This window comes from Camelina sativa, chromosome 1 (assembly GCF_000633955.1).
Source record: "Camelina sativa cultivar DH55 chromosome 1, Cs, whole genome shotgun sequence".
Classification (NCBI taxonomy): domain Eukaryota; kingdom Viridiplantae; phylum Streptophyta; class Magnoliopsida; order Brassicales; family Brassicaceae; genus Camelina; species Camelina sativa.
Genome location: NC_025685.1, coordinates 8,947,438 through 8,970,024, shown reverse-complemented (window position 1 = coordinate 8,970,024; position 22,587 = coordinate 8,947,438). Strand labels below are relative to the sequence as shown.

General features: G+C 38.8%; 4 protein-coding genes and 2 pseudogenes across 6 annotated transcripts; 2 read left to right on the top strand and 4 right to left on the bottom strand.

Annotated features, from left to right (window-relative positions):
- On the top strand, window positions 953-3,255 carry LOC104784401 (nuclear envelope pore membrane protein POM 121-like). Its single transcript, XM_010509434.1, has 3 exons — window positions 953-2,080; window positions 2,179-2,573; window positions 2,709-3,255. Exons 1-3 carry the CDS (start codon window positions 1,009-1,011, stop codon window positions 3,099-3,101), a joined length of 1,860 nt encoding a protein of 619 aa, XP_010507736.1. The 5' UTR covers window positions 953-1,008; the 3' UTR covers window positions 3,102-3,255.
- LOC104784379 (phosphatidylinositol 3,4,5-trisphosphate 3-phosphatase and protein-tyrosine-phosphatase PTEN2A) lies at window positions 7,299-11,695 on the bottom strand. Of its 3 annotated transcripts, none has more exons than XM_010509418.1 (13): window positions 11,470-11,695; window positions 10,605-11,086; window positions 10,401-10,502; window positions 10,259-10,315; window positions 9,705-9,770; window positions 9,118-9,294; window positions 8,957-9,043; window positions 8,796-8,860; window positions 8,640-8,716; window positions 8,509-8,555; window positions 8,281-8,411; window positions 8,116-8,185; window positions 7,299-7,999 (listed from the first exon to the last, which is right to left on the bottom strand). In XM_010509418.1, exons 2-13 carry the CDS (start codon window positions 11,067-11,069, stop codon window positions 7,484-7,486), a joined length of 1,860 nt encoding a protein of 619 aa, XP_010507720.1. In that variant the 5' UTR covers window positions 11,070-11,086; window positions 11,470-11,695; the 3' UTR covers window positions 7,299-7,483. The 3 variants fall into 3 exon arrangements, with proteins under 3 accessions (XP_010507720.1, XP_010507725.1, XP_010507715.1); XM_010509423.2 differs by having other exon boundaries at window positions 10,605-11,081; window positions 11,470-11,664; XM_010509413.2 differs by having other exon boundaries at window positions 10,605-11,097; window positions 11,470-11,663.
- On the top strand, window positions 12,277-13,521 carry LOC104705629. Its single transcript, XM_010421677.1, has 2 exons — window positions 12,277-12,504; window positions 13,009-13,521. Exons 1-2 carry the CDS (start codon window positions 12,277-12,279, stop codon window positions 13,519-13,521), a joined length of 741 nt encoding a protein of 246 aa, XP_010419979.1.
- On the bottom strand, window positions 14,698-15,986 carry LOC104705622 (F-box protein ETP2-like). Its single transcript, XM_010421664.2, has one exon. The coding sequence runs from the start codon at window positions 15,838-15,840 to the stop codon at window positions 14,698-14,700; it is 1,143 nt and encodes a 380-aa protein (XP_010419966.1). The 5' UTR covers window positions 15,841-15,986.
- Window positions 16,450-18,425, bottom strand: LOC104705610 (annotated as a pseudogene).
- Window positions 19,159-20,778, bottom strand: LOC104784369 (annotated as a pseudogene).

Sequence of the window (22,587 nt, the reverse complement as noted above, 5' to 3'; positions counted from 1 at the left end):
GGGGGGGGGGGGGGGGGGAAGCCACGGAAAAATAAAGGTAAGAAGAAAGTCAAACTCAAAAATAGAATCCAAGTTGATCACAAAACTGAACCCCCAACATTTAAATCGATTGTTTCACTTAATCAGCAAAATATGCTGCCACACGAAAGTAGCATGCGGATCACTTCATCGCAAAGTGTTTTCCTCATAAACTTGCAAACAGCGATACATCTCTATTATAATTTATATCACATTAATTATATATAGCCATTTATATAATGTAATACGTAGAATTGCATAAAGTGGAACCGAAACTCATTTTAACAGTTTTGCTATAGATTTTATATAATATACCTAATGGGTAATTATATATGTTCCCTCATTAATTAACTACGAGGTTGACTTGACGCTAAAACTGTTTGCATTTCAACTACGGTGATGATTTTTTTTTCTTTTTTGAACATTTGACATTCAATTGATATTTACAATACTTTTAGCATATAAAAAGGCTTTGTTTTCTAATTCTTAACATGAAGTATTTGTAACATATATGATCTTGGTGATGATTAAGATGAATTAGGCAAATGAAAACTTTATCAGTATTAATGCTAGACTAATAAGCTTTTTATTCATTTTTGAAGTCTACTCCATTAGCTAAATTTCCAAGGTTATCTTTCAATAATCTCAATAATATTGCAAAACTTTTAATCTTATAAGTACTATTTAGTATTTTAAAATCCGTTTTACGATCAATAAATTACTTGAAGCATCTTTTTATATACAGAATATAAGTGTGAGTTATGTATAAACATTGTAGCTATCCTAAAAGCCAAGCTCCATACAAATCGGAACCCTTATTTAAAAGATTAAAAAGACCAACTTGATATTTAAAAAAGAACCCAACATATCTTATCTATATAAACCGATCATCAGAGCACTTGAACCACATCATCATTCATACAATCAATCCCAAACCACACAACAACTGAAAATTCACAAACACCTTTCTATCTTCTTTTAGGTTTGGCAATGGATCTAGCCAAACACACCCGACTTCAAATGTTGGGGTGCATACTCCTGGCATCACTTGCGTTAACAATGGCTGATACACCACCGGGAATTGCCAAGAACCCAAGCCACGCAACATGTAAGATCAAGAAGTACAAACATTGCTACAACTTGGAACATGTTTGTCCCAAGTTCTGCCCTGATACTTGCCATGTTGAATGTGCTTCTTGCAAACCCATATGTGGCCCTCCTTCCCCTGGCGATGATGGTGGCGATGACGGTGGTGATGACGGTGGATACACTCCTCCAGCTCCTGTTCCACCCGTTTCACCACCTCCTCCTACACCTTCCGTGCCAATCCCTACTCCGCCAGCTTCACCACCACCTCCTACACCTTCCGTGCCAAGCCCTACTCCGCCAGCTTCGCCACCGCCTCCAACTCCTACACCATCCGTGCCAAGTCCCACTCCACCAGTTTCACCACCGCCTCCAACTCCTACACCGTCTGTGCCAAGTCCCACTCCACCAGTTTCACCACCACCTCCTACACCTTCCGTGCCAAGCCCTACTCCGCCAGCTTCGCCACCGCCTCCAACTCCTACACCATCCGTGCCAAGTCCCACTCCACCAGTTTCACCACCGCCTCCAACTCCTACACCGTCTGTGCCAAGTCCCACTCCACCAGTTTCGCCACCACCCCCCACTCCAACACCTTCCGTGCCAAGTCCTCCCGGTACGCCCACGACACCAGTCCCTCCATATTCTCCTCCTGTAACCCCTACACCCTCCGTTCCAAGTCCCACTCCTACTCCACCTTCCGTCCCAACTCCTCCAGGCTCTACTCCCGCGACTCCTACACCTTCCGTGCCAACTCCTCCTGGCTCAACTCCCGCTACTCCCACACCTTCCGTCCCAACTCCTCCTGGTTCTCCCCCTTACGTTCCCCCGCCATCAGACGACCAAGCAGGAGCCGGAGTCAGAAGGGCCAGATGTAGGAAGCACGGATCTCCATGTTATGGAGTTGAGTACACTTGCCCTGCCGCTTGTCCCCATTCTTGTCAAGTCGATTGCGTCACTTGCAAGCCTCTATGCAGTATGTCTCTTCATCCATCAGATCTCTTCCTTAAATACCTTATTACTCAAATACACAATAATGTATATGCTAAATATTCGTGATACATTATGATGCAGATTGCGACAAGCCAGGATCCGTTTGCCAAGACCCACGTTTCATCGGTGGAGATGGTCTCACCTTTTACTTCCACGGCAAGAAAGACTCCAACTTCTGCCTTATCTCTGATCCTAACCTTCACATCAACGCACATTTCATCGGTAAACGTAGACCTGGTATGGCACGTGACTTCACATGGGTCCAATCCATTGCCATGCTCTTCGGCACTCACCGTTTATACGTCGGAGCCCTCAAGACTGCCACGTGGGACGATTCCGTTGACAGGATCGCCGTCTCTTTCGACGGAAATGTTATCTCACTCCCTCAGCTAGACGGTGCCACGTGGACTTCTACCCCTGGAGTGTACCCTCAGGTCTCTGTCAAGCGAGTCAACGCTGACACTAACAACCTCGAGGTATGCCCTAAACAAGCTGTCGCTTAAAAGAACAAATTCAATATATAGAAAGATGAACTCAAGTAATATTATACTATCTTCATATATAAACTTAATTAATGCTTAATAGTAGTCAATTAATGTATTTATTTTCAGGTTGAAGTAGAAGGTTTGCTTAAGATCACAGCAAGGGTGGTGCCAATAACAATGGAAGATTCAAGAATCCATGGCTACGACGTGAAGGAAGACGACTGTCTAGCTCATCTTGACCTCGGCTTCAAGTTCCAAGACCTTAGCGACAATGTCGATGGTGTTTTGGGACAGACTTATAGGTCTAACTACGTTAGCCGAGTTAAGATCGGAGTCCACATGCCTGTGATGGGTGGTGACAGAGAATTCCAGACCAGCGGACTTTTTGCACCTGACTGTTCAGCCGCAAGGTTCACCGGTAACGAAGCAAGCAACGGTGGACAGAGCAAATTATTGGAGCTCCCTGAGATGAGTTGTGCCAGTGGCGTAGGTGGCAAGGGAGTGGTCTGCAAGAGATAGGACACTCCTCCTACTCCTTTTACTACTATATACCATTATACAAATTGGTAACTATAATATTATAACTTAATAAAATGTGTAACATGGTTTTTTTTCCTATAACAATATTATTATCGAGAAAAAGGAAACATGTAATAATACATGTAATTTTATTTTTCCCGAATTTATTGAAATGTGAATTTATATTGATTTTCTTAATGTGTGCTTTACAAGTTTTAATGATTTTGAGAAAATTCGAATATATCTTGACAACAACAGAAAAACTTGTAAAATGCAAGTATGTAACGTATATCAAAATAAAAACTAGATACGAGTCAGAGCATCAAAGCTGGTATCTCCCTATCCGTATGTCAGGCTGTCAGCGTTTCTCTAGCTGAGACATACTTATTTACTTTCTTTGGTTTGATGAAGTACATGAAAATATAATATTAGAAACAAACTTTGATGCAAACGAAGCAGTATCTAATAAATAAGTAGTAGAAAACTCCAAATTATTAGACTGTGAGTTAGAATGACTTGAAAGATTAGTTTTTTTTTCTAAATTTTCCTTTCTCTAGAAATAGTAAAACAAACTAAAAACTAGCAGAAATTAAACCATCAGCTGATTTTAAAATTTATTAGTTTTCTTCTAGCAAGAAATGGTTTCCTTTGATTAATACTAATTTTGAGTAATGTTGGTTACACTCCAACAAAATATGCTATATAAAAAAGTAGCATCTGCATGTGGAGAAGTTATTCACTTAATTTATGATGAAGTGATTCTCCCATAAAGGTGGAAGGATACGTAGAATATGAAACATCATCATCTCACATTCTCACTTCCTAAAAATGGTTTAGGAAGCGCAATACGTACGTTGCTTTGGTCAAATTAAATAACTTGTTTTTCTTTAACTCTAAACCAAGAAAAGACTTATTTATTAAGGATTCACAAATATGTTCTTTTCAGTAGGGGTTTTATATGATTCGACGAAATTTGAGAGGCTTTTATTGGTCTATATGATAAGAATAGGATTTGAGAGGCTTTTAAAGCAGAAGTCGAGGATCAAATGGTACTCCGAAGGTGACTCCAATACCATGTTTTTTCACAACTCTCTCAAAGCTCACCAAGTCAGGAACAAGATTGTTTATCTACTCAATGACCAAGGAGAAAGGATATCAGGAAACTCGCAACTCAAAGGCCTAATCAACGGCGGACTTATGAAGGAATAAGGTGGGTCCCCTGATCCGAGTAAACCAATTAAATAGTTGTTTTGCGTGTAATTTTACAAAGGTTCAGTAGCAGAGATGGTAAATTCTATAATGTTGACCTGCCCAAACCCGAGTTCGAAACACCTAGATATCACAAATAAGTTTTTTGTTCTGTAAGTGACCTCCCTAAATTTATTTCCTGGGTCCGCCATTGGCCCTAATCATTGACTATTATCAGAAACTTCTGGGTACCAAGAACTCCTCCGTGCAACCTTTGACGATTGAGGAAATAAGAAATTTGACTAATTTCCGGTGTAGTTCTGAACTAGCAATTTCACTGCAAGCGATACCTACACCAGAGGAGGTCACATCTTCCATGTTCTCTCTTCCAAGAAACAAGGCACTTGGGCCTGATGGTTTCACTGCAGATTTCTTTATTTAGGGATGGGGAACAGTTGGTCCATTAGTGATAGAAGCAGTCAGGGATTTCTTTACTACTGGGAAACTCATGAAACAAGTCAATGCAACGATAATTGTGCTCATCCCAAAGACAACAGTCTCTGAGAAGTTAGGAGACTTCAGGCCTGTATCCTGCTGCAACACAATTTACAAGGTAATCTCGAGGATTTTGGCTAGGAGATTAAAAATGTTTACAGACTTGGCGGTTCAGAGGAATCAAGTGGCTTTCATTAAAGGAAGATTGCTTTGTGAAAATGTTCTGCTGGCTTCAGAGTTGGTTAATGATTTGCACAAGCCGGGTCCAATTACTAGGGGCCGCCTCCAAATTGACATATCCAAGGCTTTTGATAATGTGGATTGGGAATTCCTCACCAACATTTTGAAAGCTATCGAGCTCCCCACTACATTCATCAACTGGTTGGTCACCTGTTTCACCACTCCCTCCTTCTCAGTAGCACTCAATGGTGAACTAATAGGATACTTCCACGGTGAAAAAGGACTGAGGCAGAGAGACTCTATTTCAGCTCCTCTGTTTGCCTTAGTAATGAATATCTTATCGAAGCAGTTGGACCTAGCTGTATCCCAGGAAAAGATCACACCGCATCCTCTATGTACTCAGCCTCTCATCACTTATTTAAGCTTTGCAGATGACCTCCTGGTATTTTTTGACGGGTCTGAATCATCTCTGGTAGGAATTCTGAAAACATTGGATAAGTTCAAGCTCACATCGGGCCTAGGCATCAATCTGGCAAAGTCGTGCCTCTTTCTTAATGGGAACAATGTGAATGTTATAAGGGAATTGGCTACTCGACTCAACCTAACTCATGGATCACTACCTGTAAGATACATCGGGGTTCCGCTTATTACACAGAAGCTCTCTGACTCTGACTACCAACCGTTAGTGGACAAGGTGAAGTCAATAATTTATGGCTGGACTCATCGCCATCTCTCGTTCGCTAGCAGGCTTCAACTCCTCCAATCAGTGATTAACAGCAAAATCAACTTTTGGGCTTCGATCTTTTTGCTGCCTTCAAAGTGCCTTGAAGAACTTAAGCGAATCTATTCTGCTTTTTTATGGAAGGGAGTTGCAGAAAGTGCAAGGGGAGCTAAGTTTTCTTGGGATGTTGTTTGTACACCCAAATCGGAAGGTGGGCTTGGTCTAAGGAGATTGGAATAGGATTTTCGGTTTGAAGCTCATTTGGCTCCTCTACTCTCAAGCTGGGTCGCTTTGGGTTTCTTGGGTAAAAACCCATCTTATAAGGGGAAGATGCTTTTGGAATGCTGATTTCAGGACTTCTGGAAGCTGGATTTGGAGAAGACTGGTGAAACTCAGGGAAGTGGCAAGGCCATTTATCTATTCTCACATTGTCTCAGGTTCGGATACTCTATTTTGGCATGATAACTGGACATGGTTAGGTCCTCTGATTGACATCATTGGGGACATTGGACCTCGAGTCTCGGGCATTGGGATTCTCTCGAATGTCGCAGACGCTTCAAGAAATGGAGAGTGGATCATGCCTCGAGGAAGGAATCCTCAGGTCCAACTTCTTCGAACTTGTCTTCAAGGCAAGCCGACACCTTCCTCTACTCTAGGGGAGGACTTATTCAGTTGGAAAAGCTCACCAGATCAATCAAATGGGTCATTCTCCTTCATGAGAACATGGAAGCATCTGCACCCCGCTGGACCCCGGGTTTCATGGCACTCACAGGTATGGTTCAAGGAGCAAATCCCAAAAATGTCTTTCATGGCTTGGCTTACAATTTTGAACAGACTCACAACAAGAGACAAAATGAGAAGATGGAATATCCAGGTCCCCGACTCCTGTCTACTCTGCCTAAACGGAACTGAATCAAGGGATCATCTCTTTCCAATGTTCGTACTCCAAGGTCTTATGGTTTGACTTCTTCGCTCACCTATTGCCCCAATTGCCAACATCTTTCAGTGGTTTTCTGCTTTGGATTAAAAGGCCTACCACAAATACGAAGCTCAATGTGATATGCAAGCTACTATTTCACGTCTTACTATACTTCGTTTGGACTGAGAGGAATGCGAGAATTCATTCAACAGACTTCCGACCCACAGAACGCTTGAGGAAAGAGATACAACTACTACTCAGGAGGAAGCTAATTGCACTAGACAACATGGCTAACTCTATCGTTTTACCTCAAGATACTTATCTCTACCTATGGTTTGAAAACTTCCAGAGTCACCTTTAGAGTTTTGATCCTTAAGATCCTTGTGATGTATTCAATAGTGATGTACTCAAACTCATTGTATTGTAATATCTGTCCATCTTAATATACCAATATCCTTTTAAAAAAAAAAAAAAAAGAAAAAAGGAATAGGATTGGGAGCAAGTGGTTCGTGGAGCGAGGTCTTCGCCAAGGAGTTAAACCCTCATTGTCAGACTTCGCGTGGCGTGAGTAGCCGTCTGTTTATTAGATAAGCAAGTAGAAGATTCGACCTAATGCAAGGAAAAATGGATTTTGGAAGTATCTCTACTTACGACGAAGTAAGAAATCATTGATTGTTTTATGATTCCAAATGCAAAAGTCATATAACACAAAGACGTAAGCAACCCGTGTATAATTTTGTGCAGTATAATACTAAAAAGAACACAGCGATACGGTAAAGCAAAAAAAAAACCCGTAGAATTCAACATCACAACACAATGAATGGATTTAACATTCCCTGTTTTTATGTACACATCTTCCTTCTTTTGATCACCCTTTCTTCAATCGCTTTCAAAGTCGTCTTCATCCCCAAATGAGAACACTGATGCATCAGCAGCCATGACTTTGAACTCACTCTCTGAGCTTGAAGAAGGATTGACCCCAGCCCCAGAGGGTTTCTCTGTTGCTTCAGCCTTGCTAACCGTTGTTCCTCCTTGCACGGGCTGTGATGATCCCTTGTTTCCAGAAATAGACACTTTCTCAGTCGCTTTAGCGAGAACAGAGGTTTCATCTGCGCTCCGTTTGGCTTCAGGGGTTTGAGAAGAAGCCGATGATGTGGTTTTGGTCGGGCCAGTCGAGTCTCCTTCGTTATCAGAGAACACATCGTCCTTATCAGGATTCTCTGTTTCTTTATTGGGTCCTGGAACCGATGCAGAGCCGTCTACAGGGGAAGAATTAGCTGCTGGAGTTTCTTCCGGTGTTGTGGATGCTGTTTCAGAACTAGGGTTCGTAGGGATTGTTGCATTTATATCAGCAAGAACAACTTCAACCATAAATCCAGGCGATGGTAGCTTCCTCTGCATCGGAACAAAAGTCAAACACAAAGATATATCATTTCAACACAGGAGGATTGATAGAGAAAGATCCCCCAATCAGACTTCACACACAGAGTCAAGGATTCAGCTATATTAACCTTGTCAAACGCGTCAAGCTCACTGGTTTTTAGAATCACTCTATTTTCCATCATTGTCGTGTTTAACCAGCTGAGAAGAGCATACAAAAAATAGTAGTGAGAGAAGCAAAATATAATAGCGATGATGGTAAAGAGTTTTGGACAACGAGGCACTAGCTTCCTGACCAGTAAAAATCTCCTTGGCGGTCATGAAAATGTATTTTGAAGTCCCCAGCCAATTCTGTTAGGCCTGGCTCTCCGGGTAAGGCAAAGACCATAACCCCTTTCTTTGGGGCACTGAACCAAAAGTCTTCAGGCTGCAAAATCATAAAAATTCCACTTAACCGTACAATGTGAATTCACAAAGGCCTTAACAAAATACTTGATAAGAACAAGGTAATAACAATGACTTACCGATAGATCCTTGGTCCGAGGATGTTTTTTCGTGGTAAAGAGAACACCTGCATATAATTTACAGTAAGATGTTAGCTCTGCATGATACTAGCTTTATATGTTGTCATGAAGCGATGGATCGACAAACACACCATTATGATCTGAAATAGTGATGGATGGCCTGATCCAATAGGGGCACCGATGGAGCCGGAATCCCCTTAGCATACACCTAACAAAAGAAAATGTTCGATCTCAATAAACAACTGTATGCTACATTAAGGTATAGAATAAGTCAATAAAATGCTTACCTACGGCCAGGTTGGTTTTCCCCGTTGAAGTAGGTTAAAATTCGTTCAAAGTATTTCACATATCTCTACAAATAATTGATTAAACAGACTCAAATTTCCGCAGAAGGGTAAATATTGTTTTCATGAGGGCTTAATTATATAAATTACAAAATTAGACTTACAATTTGGCTGGGTAGCACAAGTCCTTTTCCATCCACACATCGTTTCTGGTTGTAGAAATCCATGCACTCTTCGGCAGTCGGAAAGAACTAAATAAGAAAAGGAAACATGATTGGTTCCCTGTGATGGATTGTTTTATACAACGTTAAAATGAATTTCTTACCTTCAGATACAACAGAAGACTACAAATCATAAGCCCTGTCCTTGCCATGCCAGCCTTACAGTGAACAACCACAACATTCTCAATGTCCTCCTTTAACCATGAATATGCACTTTGGCAGAATGAGGTGATCAAATGGATTGGCGGGCAATTATGATCATCAAATGGGAAACTGGCCACCTGGAGGCAAAATAATCAGCACAAAGTAAGATGTATAGGGACACTAATACGGACAGAAGATGGAGGGTAAATAGTTAACAACTGGGCCCGCATTATATAAACATAATAGTAATCACCCTAGAAAAAGAAAGCATGATGTATAGAAGAAGTGGCTATATTATCAGAGAATTAAGCCACTTCACTGCAGCAGGTTTTAATATGATCATGTCCAACGATTCAGGTAAGAAATGAGCAAATTATCACAAGATTCACAACTTTGTACATATGCAAAGATGTAAACAATCTTTTCGATGGATACTGTTTTATAAGTACTTCAGAGCAAATTTTCTTTATTTTGAGTAAGACATTCTTTGTTGAGGAGGCCATGTTTGTCAAATGCAAGGAAAAGAGGAAGAAAGAGGATGGCATACCTTCCCTTCAAATAATGATACATCATACAACCTCTCTGAACAAAGATTGTAAACCTTGTATTTTGCCTACAAAAAAAAAAGAAGAAATCAAATATATCAATAGCACAAGAGAAGATCAGAACCTATCAAGGCTGTAGCTAACTGCAAAACGCATCATACATAAATTAATTTCCAAAAGGAAGATGGCAAGATGACATTGTACACGTTTGAAATAAATAGACATAATATGAATATCGAATACCAATTATATTCATGAAATCCAACTAATATCACAAAAGTCAAGAAACTCAATATAAGTCTTCACAGACTAATATGTTACAAGCCTCTTCAATTTGAGTGGAACCATCCACTCGAGAATATCTAATTAGGCAGATCTGCATATGATCAAGAACTTATAACATAAGGTGAAAGTGAACCAGTCTCCATGTTAAGAATCTCCAAGTGATACAAAAGAGAGAACTAACTAGATTAACAATAAAAAAAACAGCAAAAGTTTCATCATATGGCCAAAGATAAGCGATTAATTTCGTTTGCTAGCAAATAAGTAATAGTACCTTGTGTTGAGTTTCAAGAAAGTTAATAACTTCTTCCATTTGGTTACGGTAGAAACCCTACAATGATGTTTTGAAAAAATACTGGTCATATTAACTTGAAACAATCCATGGAAAACGATTACAAGCAAGCCAATTGACTCACCTCGACATATCCAAAAAAGCCAGAACTCATATCACCAGCAGGAAACCCCATTGCAATGATGTTCTCTGTTATGTACGTCAGATCCAAATCAAAACCTCCTTCCTGAACATTTGATTTCATATAAGGAAAGAAGATAGCATCGAAGTAACTGTATAGCAAAACTGATGACACAGAATTTAGATAACTTGTATAAGTAAATTTCACCTGATATCTTCTTTTGTTCTGAGATACAGCATGTCGAGCCTTGACCTGCACTGCCTTGACAGCATTCTTTGAAGTATCTACCAAACCTTTCGTGATCGTCCCAAGGAAACTAGATTCTGTAGCACTTGATGAAGTCCCTTCCGTGGCCTCATTAGGTTGAGGAGATTTCGGAGATAAACGAAGCCCTAACCCGCTCGTAAACTTTGCAAAAGCAGACTTTTCGTTAGTCTCCACAGCAGAGTCGTTGTGTGTGGAAGCAAACGGCTGAGGAACTTTCAAATTTTTAGCCCACGTTGATATCCCAGAAGCAGATAGTTTTGATGCAACACCTTTAGGTGAACCATCGCTTCCAGCTTCTACAACAACAGGTGATGCAGAAACAGCAGTAGGAGGAGGAGGTGGAGGCTGATCATCTGGTATTGTTACCGCAGCAGGTGGAGGCAAATTCGGTGACTCAGACGACATTGTTTCTATCTTCTTTCCTGGCAAAAGACTATTTGAGTGAAAAGATTATTTACAAATCTGAACTACACAAAGTCAGAATTAAAAAAAAAAAAAAACTGATTTCGCATTTAAGTAAATATAACTATTAGCCCGAAATTATCATTTGCGTGATCTAATTCGCTTGAGAAAAAACACACAATCGTCTTTGTTCCGAACTCAATAATTTTTTTTTTTTTTTAAATAAAGCAAATTCGAAGAGTTAATCAAACAATTAATGTGCGATCATCAGGCATGAACACTCACAAAAAGGTAAGCTAAATCCAATGGAAATTAAAAAAAAAAAAAAAAAAAATCTCGNATCAGAGAATCAGAGAAAAAATGACGAAATCGAAAGAATAAAAGTTAAAAGGCAAGAAGAAACCTTAGAGATCAAGAACCATATATCCCGAGGGAAAACGCTTGCTTCGGCCTTCGTGGATAAAAATTAAAAGTTGAGAAGATATGAACGCGCGCGATGTTCAGGAGGAGCGAGCAAAGCTCTTTTAGGGCTCCCGTCTCGACGGATTCAGATTAGAATTGGGGAAAAACACACAGTGTCTCTCGGTGATCAAGTCACGTGGGAGTTTTCGTCAACAATAAACCTGTGCCGTTAGATCTTTTATAAAAACGTTTTGGTTGTTTTTGGATCTGAAGAAGAATTGAACATCGCACGTGATCCTCATCTCTCCAATTTATTTAAATTTTAACCCCTTTTTTTGTTTTTTAATAGATCGATGGATCATTTTTGGCATCACAAATTGGGTTATGTTTTTGTGATTTTTTACATTTATTTTGCTTAATTTTACGTTAAACCACAGTTTAAACACCAGAAACATATCTTATGATGTCTCATTTGTCTCAACTTTGGATGTCCATTGCATAAAAAAAAAAAAAAAAAACAGAGCAGAGAGCTGTATTTATAGAGGGAAGATATATGTAAATTAGTAGATACAAAACCCTTATGTATAATACGATAAATATTGTACCCAAGACATATCAATACACGAGCATTTTCTTACATGTTCTCAGAGCACCAAGTATCCTAAACCTAAAATCTTTTTTTCCGCCGCTCTCATCTTCTTCTTCTTTCTTCCTCTGTCCTTCTTCTTCTTTTTGGTTCTTTGCCACGTCTGCTTCACCAACTGATGTGATCAATCCATCGGCCACCAGTTCTGTCCACAACGTGAACATGTCCAATGTGACAAAGCTAACGGCTTCCAACTTCCTGATGTGGAACCGTCAGATCCGTGCCCTGCTTGCTGGTTATGGGCTTGCTCACTTCCTCGATGGTTCCGGCGATACTCCGGCGCCCACAGTTCTTGTCAACGGCGTCTCTGCTAACAACCCGAAGTTCATCTTGTGGCAACGACAAGATCAACTCATCTACTCCAGTCTTTTGGGAGCTATCTCTGTTGAGGTTCAACCCATCTTATCGAAGACGTCCACCTCTGCTCATATCTGGACTCTTCTCACCTCTACGTACGCCAAACCAAGCTGGGGTCACATCAAACAAATTCGTTGTGAGAACCGAAACTAAATTCTCCTCTCGAAGTGTTTTGTGGACGAAGGGACTTACTACCGTAGTAGTTCCGAACTGATTTTAGAAGCAGAAATTTGAGAGAGTAAAAATAAGTATTATTGTCCCCCTATAAGTTTTTTTGACCCCCTATTTATACTAAGCCATTACAATTAATGTCATATCCAATTAAGGCCCGAAGATCTCGCACTCCGTAATAAATGAGATCTTTGACCAATCCTCCGATCTCCAAGGTGATTCACCCGCCGTTATGCTCTATTTCACTTCTCCAATCGAGCATGATGGGCTGGGCTCTTACGTAACTTCGGCCTGTATTGCTTGTTGGTCATGGACATGAGCCCATGACCCGAGGTGACTAATCGCGGTACCAACACTCGTGAACAGATCAAGTATTGGAAGAAGGGAACCCGATCCATTGATGAATACTTCCAGGGCTTTGCTACTTGGTCCGATCAGCTTGCTCTGCTTGGTAAGCCATACGAACTTGAAGAACAGGTTGATCATCTTCTTAGTGGTCTCCCTGAAGAATACAAGCCTATCATCGATCAGATTGATGGGCGTGAGACCCCTCCCTCCTTGACCGAGATCCATGAAAAACCCATTAACTATGAGTTGAAGCTTAATGCACAAGCATTTGTGTCGTCCTCTGTTCCTATCACCGCTAATGCTGTCTATTCCAAGTCGACAGGCTCTTCTCCTCATTTTCGTACTCTGAATCGATCTCATGCATGTGGTTACCATCACAACTCTAACCGTTGCTCTCAAGGTAGAGGTTATAACGGTCGGTGTCAACTATGCGGTGTGTTTGGGCACAATGCTCGTTGGTGCTCTCAGTTGCCCTCTGGTGGCAACTATCAACCATCTGGTGGCAACTATCACTCTTCTGGTGGTGGTTAACCATCGTCGTCACCAACACCATGTTAACCACGTACCAATGTAGGTGTTTTTCCTCCATATAATCCTGCGAATTGGATTATGGACTCTGGTGCAACTCATCACCTTACACCCAATCTTTCCAATCTATCTCTTCATCAGCCCTACAACGGTGGTGAAGAGGTTACCATTGCTGATGGTTCAGGTCTTAAGATCACACATACGGGTTCAGCCTTACTCCCTACACCATCTCGATCTCTTGCACTAAAAGATATATTATATGTTCTGGATGTTCAAAAGAACCTTATATCGGTGTATCGCTTGTGCAATGCTAATCAGGTCTCTATTCATTTTTATCCTGCTTATTTTCAGACCGATGGATCGGGCTGTACAATGTGTGGATCGGGTTCTGATACCATATTAGATTGTGGGCTTCCAACTCAAAACCAATTGGCAATGAGTGGAGAGACCCATATATCTTATATATTATCAGGATTTTTGTCCAGCTTCCAATGTGGGATATTATATCCCTAACCATTCCTTACAGTATTATCAAGTAATTTGGGGTTCATTTTTTATTATAATGTTTGCAACTTAATGAAATAACAGTTCAAAGATTCAAATAGACATGACCAATGTTAAATTAAGAAAAACACAACCCAAAAAAAAAAAAAAAAAAAAAGAAGAGGTTTAGTCACACCCATGCATGTAGAGAGAGCTTGTTTTAGTCGTCACTCGTCACCTCTTTTCCTTTTGCCTTGAGCTTTTGCTTGCTTGATTTTATCCAAACTTGGAACATAATGATGTGGATGCACCATTCTTAACACCATATGAAACAATTTTTGAAATGAGAGGAAGATGTAGTGTGCTGGTCAAAAATCATATCATGTGGCTCTCTTTTCATAACATTTATTTTGCTTAAGTTTACGTGAAACCACACAGTGTCATAACCAAAACATATCTTTATGTGTCCGCTTTGGATGCCATTGAAAGAAAGAAAAAAAACAGAGCAAAGTTGTATATAGTAATTTGGGGTTTGTTTTAATATGTTATAATATTTGCAACTTATTATTGAAATAAATAACAGTTCAAAGATTCAAAGAACATCACCAATTGAAAAAACACAACAACAACAAAAAAAAAAAAAAAAGAAGAAGAGGTTTAGTCACACACATGCATGATGCATGTAGAGAGCTTGTTTTAGTCGTCACCTCTTTTCCTTTTGCCTTGAGCTTTTGCTTGCTTGATTTTATCCAAACTTGGAACGTAATTATGAATAGCTGGCAAACATAATTTCACTTTATCTACTCCAAACTCCAATGTTGTGACTATATTATCCTCCCCAACATTTTCTATATTGTTTTTGATACGTTCTATATCATAATGATCCAATATGTCACAATACACCAAGACTTTCTTCTCCTCATCTAACAAGAAACTTCCACAATTCAAAATTTGATTACGACGGCTCAGATCCAATGCTAAGACCTTGCTCCAAGAAACTTCTTTGGTCGTCTCATCAATCTTGTTTGTCACCCATATCTCAGTCTTGGATTTTCTATCTGGCTGTGATAAAAACGCAAGCTTCTCTTCTCTAACAACTGAAAGGATACTATTTTCTAATTGAATACCCTGATCACAAGGAAGACGCACATGAACAGATTTCTCTGTTGAGTAATCGATTTTGAGCAAGGAAATTTTTGTTCCATCTTCAGCAAACGTGTAAGTGCTCCCCTTCAAGGACACAAGCATATATGCCCATAAGCGCCAGCCTGGACATATATCACCAAGACTCCTCCATGTGTCAGAGTTAAACTCGTACATTTCAAAATTATATTTACCATAATAATAGCTCAAGACTCTGTAGCTCTTGTTGCAGGATTTGTTAACGTATCCGATATTAAAGGCGCGGCCACCTTCGCTACCATCGCCGGTTCTGATCCACCTTTGTTCACCAGTTAACGGGTTCCAAACCACGATTCTAGAGTTGTCAACGGAGGAGGTGCATAACAACACTCCGTCACAGTGAATGACCCGGCTTACATAGAATTTAGATGAATACTCAGGCTGAGGATCGATTAGGCTATATGCAGTATTTACTTCTACAGATGGAATGGTTCTATTGAGATCGATGCTCACCAAAGCAATGTTGTACTTCTTTATCAACAAGAGAACCATAAACTGCTTAGTGGCTTTATCCAAGTGCTTTCTTGCGAATCTCCAATCGTCGTTGAATAAACGGTTCCATCGTTTGCAAGTTGATCTTAATCGTTTCAGGGAAGTGGCCGGAACGCGACAGAGTATTTCCTCTACCAGATCCTCTGGAAGCTCAGGTATAGTCATTGATATCTGAAGAAAACGTGCTTCTGAATCTTCTTTATCTAATTAGGGTTTTGCTTCTCATCTTTGTCGCCATATGTATTTATATGCCTCCCGCACCCATCAATTATGACTATTTTCCTTTTCCTTTTTGGTTTGTACTTTTAGTTTTTTTTTTCCATTTTTTTTTGCTTTCTATTCTCTAATTTGCCTCCAAGTACATAATAATTCGACTAAATCGTTTCTTTTTAAATGAGCTTTCGAACGCTAGTAAATAGAACTTGAAGGGTGATGATTTCTAGCTGTACAACTTTGTAACTTGTAAGGGAAGGAAAGGAAGAGATTAAATGTATCCCTAACAATGTAGACCTCGTCTTTGGACTAATAATACTTGTCTATTTTGACGAAGGATAGTGTCTATTATATAATTTTCTTTAAAGTGATTCATACCACACAAAAAGACAAAAACAGATCAAATTAAGTTGTATTACCAAGTAATTTGGGGTTCGTTCTAATTTTTTATAATATTTGTAACTTAATGATATAAATAACAGTTCAAAGATTCAAAGAACATGATCACCAATGTTAAACTAAGAAAAACACAACCCAAAAAAAAAACAAAAAGAGGTTTGTTTAGTCACACCCATGCATGTAGAGAGCTTGTTTTAGGTAGGCTTGCTTGATTTTATCCAAACTTGGAACATAATTAAGAATAGCTGGGAAACATAAATTCACTTTATCTACTCCAAACTCCTCCTCTATGACTTTATTATTATCCTCCCTAACGATGTATATCATGTCTCTGTTATAGTCATCATCGTCAAACAATGTGTCACAATACACCAAGACTTTCTTCTCCTCATCTAACAAAAAACTTCCAAAATCCGAAATTCTAAGATCTGCCAGTATAGAGAAGAGAAGTATAACAGAGGTTAAATGTGTAATTAGTAGTGTGCAAAACCCTTATGTAAATGACTATATATATTGTAACATCCTCCATCAATGGAATGAAGCATTTCCTTACATGGTATCTGAGCAGTAAAATACTAAAATGCTAAACCTAAATTTTTTTTCCTCTCTCTCTTTCTCTCGCCGCTTTTCTCCTTCTTCTTCTCCTTCCTCTTGTTCTTCCCGTTTCATACCATCATGTCTGAGACTACTTCTGATGTCATCAACACTGCTTCCGTCAACCAACTTCATCATGTTAACATGTCGAATGTTACCAAACTCACTGCTTCAAACTTTCTGATGTGGAGCCGTCAGATTCGAGCTTTGCTCGCTGGTTATGGCCTTGCAGGCTATCTCGACGGCACAACGGTGGCACCTGCTTCTACTGTTCTTCGTGCCGGTGTCACTATTCTTAATCCCGAGTACAACCATTGGCAACGTCAAGATCAACTCGTCGTTGCGAGTCTCGTCGTTGCGAGTCTCCTCGGTGCGATCTCGGTAGAGATTCAACCAATCCTCTCCACGGCGTCCACGACAACACAGATCTGGACTCTTCTGTCATCTACCTATGCGAAACCTACCAGGGGACACATCAAACAACTTCGAGAACAGATCAAGCAATGGCGTAAAGGTACTAGATCTATTGACGAATATGTTCAAGGTCTTGTTTCTCGGTTTGATCAGCTTGCTACGTTGGGAAAACCATATGAGCATGAGGAGCAAATTGAGTATTTACTTGGAATCAAGCATTTCCTTACATGCAGGGCTCATATCGAATGCTAAGACCTTGCTCCAAGAAACTGCTTTGGTCGTCTCATCAATCTTATTTGTCACCCATATCTCAGTCTTGGATTTTTCATCTCGCTGTGATAACAACGCAAGCTTCTCTTCTCTAACAACTGAAAGGGTACTCTCTTCATATTCAATACCCTTATCACAGGGAAGAGGCACAGGAACAGATTTCTCTGTTGAGTAATCGATTTTGAGCAAGGATAGATTTGGGGGCGTTTTTGTTTCATCTTCAGCAAACGTGTAAGTGCTCCCCTTCAAAGACACAGACACGCGTGGGCGTAAGCGCCAGCCTGGACATATATCACCAAGACTCCTCCATGTGTCAGAGTTAAACTCATACATTTCAAAATTATTGATATCACAATAACAGCTCAAGACTCTATAGCTCTTGTTGCAGGATTTGTTGTCTCCTTGGCAGTATCCGATACTAAAGACGCGGTCACTTTGGCTACGATAGCCGGTTCTGATCCACCTTTGTTCACCAGTTAACGGGTTCCAAACCACGATTCTAGACATGTTAGTCCAGAAGGTGCATAACAACACTCCGTCACAGTGAATGACTCGTTCTATATCCAATTTAGCTGAATACTCATGTTGAGGATCGGTTAGGCTATATTCAGCTTTTACCTCTACAGATGGAATGGTTCTACTGAGATCGATGCTCACCGGACCGATACTGTACTGGCTTGTCAACATGAGAACCATAAACTGCTTTGTGGCATATCCGAGTGCTTTCTTGCGAATCTCCAATCATCGTTGAATAAAAGGTTCCATCGTTTGCAAGTTGATCTTAATCGTTTCAGGGAAGTGGCCGGAACATGACAGAGTATTTCCTCTAACAGATCCTCTGGAAGCTCAGGTTTAGTCATTGATGAATGATGTCTGAAGAAAACGTGCTTCTGAATCTTCTATATCTAACTAGGGTTTTGCTTCTCAACTTTGTCGCCATATGCCTCTCGCACCCATCAATTATGACTATTTTCCTTTTTCCTCTTTGGTTTGTACTTTTAGTTTTTTTTTTTTCCATTTTTTATTTTGCTTTATATTCTCTAATTTGCCTCCAAGTACATATAATAATTCGTCTAAATCGTTTCTTTTTAAAAAGAGAGCTTTCGAACAACAGAGTAAACAAAAACAAATTAAACTTGCATTCAAGAAATTTGGGTGTCTCGCTTAGTCGCTTAGTAAATAGAACTTGAAGGGTGATAATTTCTAGCGGTTCAACTTTGTAACGTGTAAGGGAAGGAAGAGATTGAATGTAGAGCTAGGTTTCATAGTCACTTATTTTCCTTTTGCATCCAGCTCGCTTGATTTGAACCAAACTTGGGGACATAATTAAGAATAGTTGGCCAAGATTCTTTGAATTTATCTACTCTAGAATCTCTTGGTGTGACTATCTTATCCTCCCTAACAATGTAGACCTCCTCTTTGGACTTATTATACTTGTATTCTATCCATCTCTCACAATTTATGAAGACCTCGTCTTTGGACTTGTAATACTTGTCTATTTTGAGGAACGATAGTGTCTATTTTCTAATTTTCTTGAAAGAGATTCATATCACACAAAAAAATAAACAGAGCATGAGACAACAACCAAAACCATCAGCATCACAACACTCTGTACTTAGACTGTGCTGTCAAGCAGGTTCTTCAAATACAAGATAAGATTGGAATCTTCATTAACGTTAACATGTTATGGGACTTTGACTTGACCCCATTGGATTATTTAGTAAAATATTTAAAATTAGTAATCATGTACCGGAAGATCAAATTAAATCTCAGACAACAAATCAAATGACGACGGGAATGATGATTTGGTCGGGTAAGACGCCATCATTGCTACACCACATTTCCCAAATGAGTCATTGATGTTACGTTGGAGTTTAACGTAACCGCTTTCTCCCCAGTTTGATCCCCATGAGTTACAAATGATCCAGTAATCTTCACCACTTGAGGATCCATACCCAACCACTACCACACCATGGTCCGAAGATATTCCACATGTTCCTGTCATCACACCCTAAGGAAAAAAACACACAAACATAGCTTTTTGGGTACGTTTCAAGAAAAACCAATTTGGAATCAAGAAGTGATTGAAAATTACGGATTTGTAGAGCTGGAAAGCTTGGCTACTAGCTTCAATGGCAACACTAACAGGTTGATGAGCAACAGCCTTTTGCAAAGACTTCTCATCGTCTCTAGGAACATCTTCATATCCATCAATAGTAACAACAACACGAGTGTTGTTATTCTGCATGATCATTAAGCACATAGATGAAATCTAATGGAAACTTAACAATAACACCAAAATTGAGCATTTATGTTGGTTTATTAAGAACCTTATCGGCGTTGCACAAGCCAAGATCGTTGGCGTTATAAGGGTAATCTTGATCTGTCTCAATACCACCGGTTTTCATAATGAACTGAAAAGCGTAGTTCATGATACCTCCATCACATCCAGCGTTGACAAAACCTCTGTCACAGTCAACGAGTTCTTGCTCCGACAGAGATATTAACTCACCGGTCTTGATCTGGTTTATCCCTTCAACCGCTCCAACCGCAGAAAACGCCCAACAGCTTCCTATTCAAAGAGAAATCTCAATTCGCAATCGTTTCAAGTTCAGAAAACGTGAAAATTGATCCAAATCCAAAAAAGCTATATGAAGAAATATCTAAAATGCATACCACAGTTTCCTTGATCTTTGACTGGTACAACTGCGCCTTTCTTTCTCCAATTGACTTCATCAGGCAAAACATCTCCTTCTTTGTACAAATATCTCTCAGATTCACTGAGTCTTTACTTCTCTCCATCTTCTTCCGCAAGTAAATAGCTTGAAACTCATCATTTGTTAGATCTGCGAACCGGGTCAAACCGACTTCATAAGTCCTATTCTGAACCGAATTGTGCTCGTAGATGAAATTCAAGTTGTCTTTGAAGATCTTGAAGCGTCTCTCTTTCTCTCCAATACCATTATAGTTCTTTCGATTCTCCACTAGCCATCGCTGGTACATCTGCGCCACTTCAGCCTCGTTCTGCTTCGTCTCTGTTGATGTGACGACTCCCAGAGATGAGGAAACTAGTAATAACACAGAGAGGATCACGAAAGCTGAGGTTATATGTCTGATTCGAGTAGCCATTGGTTTTTGTGTTCCAGTGAGATCTGTGCCAGAGTTTGACGTTAAGACCAGAAGAGGTAGAGATGGATCAGTTGTGTTTTGGGATTGGGCATTTTCTTTTATTTATATTTTATTCTAACCAATAAAATATTTAAATCATATCATATCATTACGTCACGTGTATAATATTCTACAATTTTTATACTAATATTTTTCATCAAACGTGAAAGAGAGGGTAATTCAATTATCGGAGGATGGTTAAAAGAGAACAAATTGATTAAACCCGATCAGTTTTTTTCTTGGTTATTTTTGATAACACGTTACTGCTGTATGTTTAGGACTAAAATTTAACTTACAAGAAACACGATGTGAATGTCTGAATGATGATGATGATGATGATGATGATGACAATAAGTCAATAATGGTAGAAGCAAATATGATATTACTTCTTAAAGATTTACAGCAAGTAAAATCAAATCCAGATAAACACATTAATCCAGAATTTAACAGCATATACATGTACATAATCAACAATTTATTATGTGTATACATGTATATGTCTCATTTAAAAAATCAATTATATAAAACCTCTGTAATTAATACTCCGTAAATTAATAATTGTTATAAATTAATACAAATTTTTCGGTTCTAAGTTGGCTAGTGTACTTTTGGATAGAATTTATATATTTTCGGTTCAATAATAGAATAAAATAAAAATAAAAACTTTAAACAATTCTTTGTAAATATATAGTCTCATCAATAATATAAATTAATAATCATATAAAACTATCAAAATATATGTATATATATAGGTAGATTAATTTTTGTTAGAGTTTATTTTTAAGAATTTTTCCCTATCAAAAACTTTGAGTGTTTTTTTTTGTCAACATAGAGTGTTCTCTTCAAACCATGATATTTTCCTTTTAATTGATTCTATAAAAGTAATAATTATAACGATTTAATCTTATTTATAAATTTTCCTTTTGACAAAATTACCAAATTATGAAAGTTTCACTATTAATTTATTGATAAATTTGAATCTCTATAAATTATATTAATTTATTGATAAATTATAATCTCTATAAATTAATAGATTTTACGATCCTAGCATTATTAATTTATAGAGGTTTTATTGTAGCTAAATCTCGTTCTTTATATCATATTAATTGTTGCCTCATATATATCCGCGTCAGTGATATTTTCGGAAGAGATCATTCTAGCTGTCTTTACGACCTTGGCTGCTCTTCTTTCATCAGAGAACTTGTGGGCAACTATCATGTCGTATTCCTCTTAGCTAATTTCTGACATGAAAAGCCTTCCCGCTAACTTTTTTGCTTCGCGTGCCATGTTCACCATCTTGATCTCCTCCTCTCCTTCTCCTTCGTTGTGCTCGATCTCCTCCTCTCCTTTGCCTTCGTTGTGGTTGTTGACATCCATACTTCTTAAGGCTGATGTCATTCCCTCCAATTGGCTCTTTGCTTTAGAGGAAAGGAAGCAAAAAAATCATATCATGCGTCGCGCTATACAGTGCTTCCTTGGATCTCAAATTAGATAAATTTTTTTTTGTGTAGATTCGGTTCGGCTCTTACCGAAATCAAATCTAAAATTTCAGAACCTATAAAAATCGGGTATCATTCAGGTTCATGTATTTTGTACCCGGTTATCCAAAATTTAACCTAATTACCCAAATTTTGCCTGATTACCCAAAAATTTTCATGTTAAATATTTAAACAAAATTTTTAAAAGTTAATTTAAAAAAAAAATTGGTAAGTTTTTAAAAATATAGCTAAACATTTTAATCTAATTTTGTTTTAGAAAAATTTACTATTTTTGAATTTTAAGTTATAACTTTGCATAGCTATGTTATAAATAATAAATTATAACTAGTATTTTCAATATATTATTTTATTTCGG